This window comes from Populus euphratica, unplaced genomic scaffold, assembly GCF_000495115.2.
Source record: "Populus euphratica unplaced genomic scaffold, PopEup_1.0 scaffold123.1, whole genome shotgun sequence".
NCBI classification, from domain to species: Eukaryota; Viridiplantae; Streptophyta; class Magnoliopsida; order Malpighiales; family Salicaceae; genus Populus; species Populus euphratica.
This window is the reverse complement of record NW_011499924.1, coordinates 785,772-795,040: the sequence shown is the minus strand read 5'-3', so window position 1 is coordinate 795,040 and position 9,269 is coordinate 785,772. Positions and strand designations below refer to the sequence as shown.

At 29.1% G+C, this 9,269-nt stretch overlaps 1 protein-coding gene across 8 annotated transcripts; it reads right to left on the bottom strand.

The window, feature by feature from the left end:
* Positions 1-425: 425 nt before the first annotated feature.
* LOC105135521 (uncharacterized) lies at positions 426-4,924 on the bottom strand. 8 transcript variants are annotated; one of them, XM_011040424.1, is made up of 6 exons: positions 4,541-4,924; positions 2,681-4,442; positions 2,487-2,573; positions 1,282-1,364; positions 815-934; positions 426-738 (listed from the first exon to the last, which is right to left on the bottom strand). In XM_011040424.1, exons 2-6 carry the CDS (start codon positions 2,724-2,726, stop codon positions 697-699), a joined length of 378 nt encoding a protein of 125 aa, XP_011038726.1. In that variant the 5' UTR covers positions 2,727-4,442; positions 4,541-4,924; the 3' UTR covers positions 426-696. The 8 variants fall into 8 exon arrangements, 5 of the variants coding, with proteins under 5 accessions (XP_011038726.1, XP_011038727.1, XP_011038728.1 ...); XM_011040425.1 differs by having other exon boundaries at positions 2,681-4,184; XM_011040426.1 differs by having other exon boundaries at positions 2,681-4,179.
* Positions 4,925-9,269: the final 4,345 nt, after the last annotated feature.

Genomic DNA, 9,269 nt, shown 5'->3' with positions numbered 1-9,269 from the left:
AAACGGCCCCTCCCATTTTGAATCTAAACATAAAAAGACACCATAAGACTGCAAAAAACTTTATGAAACGGGCTAAACAGACTCCAAAGATTGTCACACCATCTGCGTATACCAGTGAGCAGATCTAACTGTGTTTTTGCAGTCAGCAGCAAAAGAGCACAATGACAATAACAAAAAAGGCCAGGTGAAAGTTCATCTGTATCAGGTGAGAGTGTCTGTACCTATTTGAAGCACAGCTTGGACCGTGGTACAGAATGAAGAATTAGATGGGGATTAGAACCATATGCCATAGTCTTTAAGTTTCTAGATATTTGTACATTGACAGCTAGGCCTTGGTCATTGATTGTAGTTCTGCTTAAAAGCCTAGTTGAATTATCTGATAAAGTTCTTGCAAGGAAAGGAATGTGACTGGGTAGAACATTGAGCTTCAACTATAATATTTTTCTTCTTATATGATTGCAACGCACCAGAGATTACTACATATTTCAATTTTGAAAGCTACAAACACAACATTGCATTAGACATATTTATCCAACCTGGAAAGAGAGAAAAATAAAACATGCACCCTTCATATATCACCAACAAAACCCTAGCAAAAGGACTGAAAAAAAGAAGAGGAAAGAAAGAATTGCCACTACTATATTAAGGGTGAGAATTCTGCTATCATATAACTTCACAAGCAAAACTTGAGAGGAATTAATGACAAGATGCCGATATACCATCCCTCTTCAGCGATTCCTTCAAAAGCATATATCAAAAGATTAATGTATTGAAATCAATGCAATTTCTTCAATCTTTTCATCAAAACACATACCAGTTCGATGCAGCAACTGACAGGCGTTGTCTTTCTTTTTTCTCGCGTCAACAATCTCCGCACCAGCAGAAAAATCATTTGGATGTTTCTAGAGCTCTTGAAAAACTGAACTGAAAAGTGCTAAAATCGAAAAAGAAATCAAAAAATAAGGTCAATTTTTCACTATGTTATTGAGGTATATATGACAGCCAATTTGGCAAACAGCCGACTTTCACACTAACTGAGCACCAAACCACTAAGAGCATAATGAGATCAAGTTCACAGCTCTCGAGCAAGAATGCAATACAACTGTATTATGAAGGAATCATTAATGGATGTTAAAAGGAAGCCTGAGAATTAGATCTTCTGAGATTCCATACTATTTCAAAACTATACTATCATTGACGCAAAGAAGTTTTACTTGATGTGGAGTTCTTTTATGCAAAAAAGAGAGGGTGCTAAGTGAAGATGATAGGAGAAAAAGATACCTTCTGCACCATATAACTAAGTTGACCTGGTGCCCAGAAATAGTAGCTCTTGCACCATGACCAATGGCGACCATGACAAAGAACTGCTCATCCCGGAATGTGGTTATAATAAAAAAATTCCTATTAGATACAAGTAGAATGAAAAATACAAAATCACATAAAGCTCCAGTCACCTAAAATTTCCAGAAACAATCTCAAATTTCCTACTATTATGAGGGGAACAAAATTAACCATTAGAGAGGGATCTAGTTAGTTAAACTTTCCTTTCTCCCCTTCACTAGGATCTAGTTTTGACATATCAAGTTTCATCCTACTTGACATCATGAACAATTCCAGAAAAAAAGTGCACACAAGCATTAGCTTATATAACTGAGCAGCACTGTCCACAAGTTCCTTTTTTTTTTTCAAAAAGAAAAATAATATCATTGACCTAGTAAGTATGCCCCTTTGAATTTCCTAGTTCAGATTATTCCTAACCATTGCTAGTCAGATATATCTCTAATTGAGAAATAATGAGTGTTATTTTAAGGAAACTTGTACAGAAACTGAAAGCTTGAATGAAATATCACTACATGTTAGGCTAGCATAATATAAATATGGCATCAAGTTACTCTCATTCTGAAAATTAAGATACCCCTGATTGGCTGTATTCACATGTTTGGTGCACCGAACACTATGAAAGAACAGATCTCCACCATGAAATTGCTCACCCAAGTAAACATTCAAGGTGATTTTGGAGTCAAACATTGAAAACTAAAAGGAAGGATGTCAGGTGAAAAAAGAAGAGGAGGAGGCGGGGGCAACAAATTACTCTTTGAAACTAGCGAGAGAAAGCTTTCTCAAAACAAAAATGGTGATAGAAAGACAAAGGCAAAACATTAACTGGCAAGCCAGAGCCTGGTACCATTGCCAGGAAATAAATGACACCATCACCGTATCAAACACGAACGAGTATCAACATTAATGTAAGGCGTAAATCCTACCCAACTAACAAGTTTTAAGAATGAAAAATAAATCCATGCAATACTTTTGGAACTGAAGAATCAAAACAAAGATGAGAGAAGGTCCGGGTCTTTGAAACTCCCTTTAGTTTCAGTCACTACTAAATGATAAAAGATTCACCAAATACAATACAATGGACAAGATATTATTATTCATAGTGACAAATGGAATTAGCAAAAAGAAGGTTCAAAGTTAACACCTACCAAGCTCGATATCCATATGCTCTCCGTATTCAACCACAGAACCATGGTGAGAATCCAGAGTTAATCCACCCACCCGAGGAGGGAAAACTACATAGAAATAAGAGCACTGAAATGAGTTTTTGCTATATTTATAAATGATGGATTGTGAGTTATAATTTATAAGCATAGAGCCTTATTGAATAGAGATATGATACCTCTAGACATGGGACATATATAGTCATCCATCAACTTTTCGAGCATGGTTTCCAGTCCAGAGTCATCAAGAACAACACCAAATTGTTCATGGTGTTCAGACAAATTACATAGAACCTGTTATCACACACCCATCTTTCCATACTTTCTACCTAAGCAATCAGAACTTTGTAATGCACAAACTAAAATACATGGAAGATCATGTCATTTACACGACAAATGACAAGAGAAATAAATAAAAACTCATTTATCAACATTTCACGGAACCTTGGCTGAAACATTTCAAACTTATAAACTCTCTTCTGAGTTCTCACTGATTGCTTTTAGAAATGGAGGACCAAAGAAATGCGTGGCATTCATATTTATACAACTCCTTATGTCAAGGGTGTGACAAGAAGTAACTAGCCAATAAGCTCAGTGTACTAAAGAACACGACAACTAATGCTTGTATGCTATATGCAAAACAAGAAAATTCAAATCATTCCATGCTCATATAATTTTGCAAACAATTCTACACTTATCGCCATGGAAACTGTAGAGTGTTTAACAGCAGTTGTTCAGTTTTGAGAGAATGCATGTGATGTCAGCTATCCTGAAAGCCTTTCCATGTTTGAAAGGAGAGGGCAAGTGCCTGCATAAACTCTAGACAACATAGGCAGTGAGAGAAACTTAAGCACTCATATAGTGTCTGTGCACATGAACACAGGTTTATACTAAAAAACAATACCAGGAATGATTAAAAAAATCAATCTGATGGTGAAAAAACCCATAAACTAGCCTGGTAAATAAGGATACACCACTTATAAATTGAAAAAAAAAATGATAAGAGAAAATTGTGTTGACAACTAAAATGACGTCCAAGATAAGAGCAAGTCATCCTCCAAAATATGAAACAAAAAGAAATATCATAAGAGAGCAACCCAATTCTGCTGAATATCAGCTAAAGAAACTACCCTGAAAGAGCCTGAAGCCAAAAAAAGGAAAATTACCGTATCCCATGCACAACAATTTTTTCTCAAATTTTTACTTCAGAATAAAAATTCAAAAAATGAAATACACCTTGTAGTTTGATAAAATATGTTGTCTGTATTTTCTATGCTTTTGATCCTGTCAGTTTGCATCAGAAATCAGTGACAACTGACAACAGCATGACCATTTAGAAAAGAAAAGCAACAGAACATATGATAAGGCCAACGACTAGCACTAGAGAGGTGCATCAAAATTTCTGGAAACTCATTGGTTCACACCACACCGTTAGCAGTTCAGGACATTCTGAACCTGTATGGATACAATCCTTTTCATCGGTAATTAAAGATTGATAGGAAAAGTTCATTCTGTCAGCCTTTATTTTACACGATGTTTAAAATATAATATCCTCACAAAACTCATTTCAGAAAATAAATAAAAATCTCAAAGCTCAACCTCTGAAAGAACCACATCACGATGACTGGTGTTGCTGATCATGTACCATTTTGTCGGCCTTCTTAAACCCACATCCCCGCTAAACTACAAGTGAGTTCAGCAAGAATCAATTGTAAGTTATAAAAGAGGAAGGAAAAGAAAGGCCAATTATTATTCATGCTAGTAGCAATCAACCCTGTGCATGAAGGAGATTCTGTCCCGATTTGCACGAACAATTTTCCCAAATTCAATCCTCAGCCTCATAGAAATAAAGGGCAAACATTTTCATAAACCATTAGAAAGAGCGATGCCGTTACGAAACCGAACACAGCCACGAGCATAACAACATTTCTTTCAGTTTCCCTAAATCACTAGTGAATGAATGAAATCTGAGTTTACTTAAGTCGATAATTCCAATTCATAAATAGAATAAAAGAAGTGGAGAAGGAGGCGCGGCATACGCGAGCGCGTTCACCCTGGGGAGAGTAGCGAGTGAGAGTGTCACTGAGGAGGTGGACTTCACGATCACTCGGCAAATTGAGCATGTTAGGAGGCAAGTGCAGCTCTAGAGAACTGAAGATTAGAGGACTGTAACCCTATTGCATGTCCTCGTAGCTCGCCGGGTTGTGCTCCCTGTTCTCGAACAGTAGCAGCCTCTGCGTCAATAGCAATTCCACGCCGTTCCCTTTCCCCCTCGTTTTTTGAGTCGCGTCATCCATGAACATTTTTCAAGATACATATGCAGGTCGCTTAAAACCCCCCGGAAATTAGACTTTTCGAGGCTTTATGAGCTGGAATGCGTAGAGACTAGTCTTGGACAACTGAACACATCACCTGAAAATCTTGGTATTTGGTAACTTTCGTCCGTCTAGTATGGTGATATTTTTTAAAAAGTAAAGAATGTATTAAAAAATATATTTATATTTTTAATATAAAATATTAAAAAATATTAATTTAATATTTTTTATTTTAAAAATAAATAAATGCAAAACAAAGGCAATGTATGAGTTTAGTTGTTAAAAAAATAATCCTTTGACAGTTTTGATCCAAAAACATTTGAAATATTTTAAATGCCTAGATAAACTTGCTTGTAACTTCAAACATCCCTAAAAATATAAAAAATAAAATTAATTTGAAATTCAAAAAGTTTTTAATGCAGGTTTATTCTTTTTCAAGAGATCTAGATGTAAAATAATACTCTAATAGAGCTTTTCTCATTAAATAACACTCGTAAATATTGAACTCGATCTTTTTTTTTGGTCTTGATCATTGTTAATCAATATTTTTTTTATTTACCATTAGAATCCCATAATTTTTTTCTCGCTATCAATAAAAAATAAGGTTTTAAATTAAAAGTGAATCCATTAAAAAAATAAAAATGAAATGAAAAAAAATAAATATGATAAGATGGCAAATCAGAGTGCTATTGCGGGTTATAAAATAAATATACTTAATAATGTTATAATTATAAATCAGCACGAGATAAATAATAGAAATTAAAGTGATTAATGATTTTTTTTCTTTTATGTCTTAAAAAATAGATAAAAACATGAAGTTTTAAATCAAGAGTGAACCCAGAAAAAAATAAAAAATAAAATGATGAAAAATAGATATGACAAAATGGCATGCTCGCACGCTGTTGTGGGCTTATGAAACAGATATACTTGATGGTATTATAATTACAAATTAACGCTAAATAAGTAATAGAAACTAAAACTATGATGGAGTCAATAGTTCATAATAAAAAACAAAAGTAAATAACACTTGTAAATATTAAACTTGATCTTTTTTTTTTTAGTCTTGATCATTGTTAATCAATATCTTTTTTATTTATCATTAGAATCCCATAATTTTTTTTTCGTAACTTGAACCAACAATAAAAAATAAGGTTTTAAATTAAAAGTGAATCCATTAAAAAAAATAAAAATAAAATGAAAATAAATAAATATAATAAGATGGCAAATCAGAGTGCTACTACGGGTTATAAAACAAATATACTTAATAATGTTATAATTACAAACCAGCATGAGATAAATAATAGAAATTAAAGTGATTAATGATTTTTTTTCTCCTATGTCTTAAAAAGATAGATAAAAATATGAAGTTTTAAATCAAGAGTGAACCCAGTAAAAAATAAAATGATGAAAAATAGATATGACAAAATGGGATGCTCGCACGCTGCTGTGGGCCTATGAAACAGATATACTTAATGATATTATAATTATAAATTAGCGCTGAATAAGTAATAGAAACTAAAATTATGATGAAGTCAATAGTTCATAATAAAAAACAAAAGGTTGTGTCAATGATAAAAAAAACTTTGAGATGGAATAAAATGATTTGTAGCAGTCCACAGTATTTTGCAAGGAAAGATACAGTGCTTTCGCCATATAATTTAACCTTTTTGTCAATAAATAGCAAAAACAATCACAAAGCTAAATTTTCTACCAATTTAATATTAAAAAAATTGACAAAAGTAGTTTTGAAATGAAAAAACCTATGAAAAAAAATATTGTAGCAATTGACAATATTTTGCTGAGAAAATTATAGTGTTTTTTCAAATATAATCAACAAAAACGATTTAGAAATAATCATAAAGAAAAACCATTTAGAGAAATACTTTAGTAATCTATAATGTTTTTTGAGAAAAACAATAATGCTTTTCCCATATGATTTAGTTTTATTGTAATTATAATTTTTAACCAATTTAATATTTAAAAAAATAACAAAGAAAATTTCTTTTAAAATCCATTAAAAAAATACATGAAAAAATATTTCAACAATTCACAGTGTTTTAAATAAATAAAAAATACAAAGTTAAATTCTCAATTAACTCAATATTTTAAAAAAATTAACAAAAATAATATAAAAAAAAACACAAAAAAAACTATGCTGGAAAAATCATAGCAATTCATAATGTTTCATGATGATAATCACAATGCTTTCTTACATGATTTAACTTTATTTATAATGACTTATAATTATAATTTTCAACTAGCTGAGTATTATAACTGTAATCAGTATCAACTTGTACATACATCAATTAATCTCACATGCCTTGAAATTAATAGTCATGCAAGCCTCTAGTAATTTGAAGATTTGTGAGACTTGAATCGATAATCTCTAGAGAGCAAATCTAAGACCTGATTAGTTGGGCTACAACTCTCAAAAAAAATTTCTTCATGTAGTTAACCGCATGAGTGAGAGGAGAGAGATTAACTTGTTCGGAAGTATGGTTATAATTACTTTTAAAAGTGTTTTTAAATTAACAAAAATAATATAAAAAAACACATAAAAAAAACTATGCTGAAAAAACCATAGCAATTCATAATATTTCATGATGATAATCACAGTGCTTTCTCACATGATTTAACTTTATTTAAAAAATAAGTTTTTAAAAATACAAAAACAAATAGAATAATAGAAAATAAAAAAACCTCCTGTTATGCAATTCTAGCTCAGTATTATAACTGTAATCAGTATCAACTTGTACATACATCAATTAATCTCACATGTCTATTAATAGACTTGAATTGATGATCTCTAGAGAGCAAATCTAAAACTTTATTAATTGGGCTACAACTCTAAAAAAAAAAATTCTTCATGTATTTAACCACAATAGTGAAAGGAAAGAGATTAACTTGTTCGGAAGCGTGGTTATAATTACTTTTAAAAGTGTTTTTTATTTTAAAATATATTAAAATAATATTTATTATTTTTAAAAAATTATTTATAATATTAATACATTAAAATAATATAAAAACACCATAAATATATTAATCTAAAATAAAAAATAATTTTTTTAAAATACAAAAACAAATAGAATAATAAAAAATAAAAAAACCTCCTGTTATGCAATTCAAAGCCTAGAGACAGAGGGACTTCCTGATCTCATTTTATACAGGGTTGAGCTCGTAATAAGAAAATTTTGGTGGCAATAATTATTTTTTAAAGTATTTTTTATTTAGAAGTGTTTGTATATACATATATATATATATATTATCATTTTTAAAAATTATTTTTAATATAGTATTTTAAAATTATTAAAAAATATTTTAAAAATAAACACCATAAATATATTAATCTAAAATAAAAAATAATTTTTTTAAAATACAAAAACAAATAGAATAATAAAAAATAAAAAAACCTCCTGTTATGCAATTCAAAGCCTAGAGACAGAGGGACTTCCTGATCTCATTTTATACAGGGTTGAGCTCGTAATAAGAAAATTTTGGTGGCAATAATTATTTTTTAAAGTATTTTTTATTTAGAAGTGTTTGTATATACATATATATATATATATTATCATTTTTAAAAATTATTTTTAATATAGTATTTTAAAATTATTAAAAAATATTTTAAAAATTTTAAAAATCTTTACAGTGATTTTTACAGCGTCAAACTAAAAACAGGAGAGCATTTTTTTAAAAAATGATTTCCTTTAAAATAAAATCAAGTGAGATGATATACTTTAGAAAGATCTATTGATGGTTGAGGATGACAGCAGGATACAAAAATATATAAAATGCTATAACAATGCCCATTTGATTTTGCAAAAGTAAGTTAGTTTTTTAAAAATTACTTTTAATTTTTTTTAATTTTTATTTATTATTAAAAAATTAATTAATAAAAAAATTAAAATAAATAAAAAATTAAACTTGATTTTTAGAAAAGTATTTTTTTATTTCAAAAGAAAAATATTTTTCAAAAATTATAAATAATTTTAAAAATATTTTATTATTCGTTGATTATATCAAATTCAATCATTAATTTTTTATTGTCATGTATTTTATTTTGAATTATTTTTTTAATTTTTTAATTAAAATTTAATTTTTATATTAACTCTAATATTAATTTTTTTGATTGTTTTTTTTTTATTTTTTCAGTTGAAATTTTTTATGTATCATATTTAATCTTTATTTTTTATTACTATTTATTTTATTTAAAATAATTTATAAAACTAGATTTTTTTTCAATTTCATTATTTTTCAATCTTTTTATCTATCATATTGGTTTTTATTTTTTACAGAAACCATTTTTCAAGTGAAAATTAAATTCAAATCAATGAAATAGCCTAAGGGTGTACTTGCAAATATGTTTTTTTTAACTTAATTTTTATTATATTTTTATATTATTTTGATATGTTGATGTTAAAAATAATTTTAAAAAAATAAAAAAATATTATTTTAA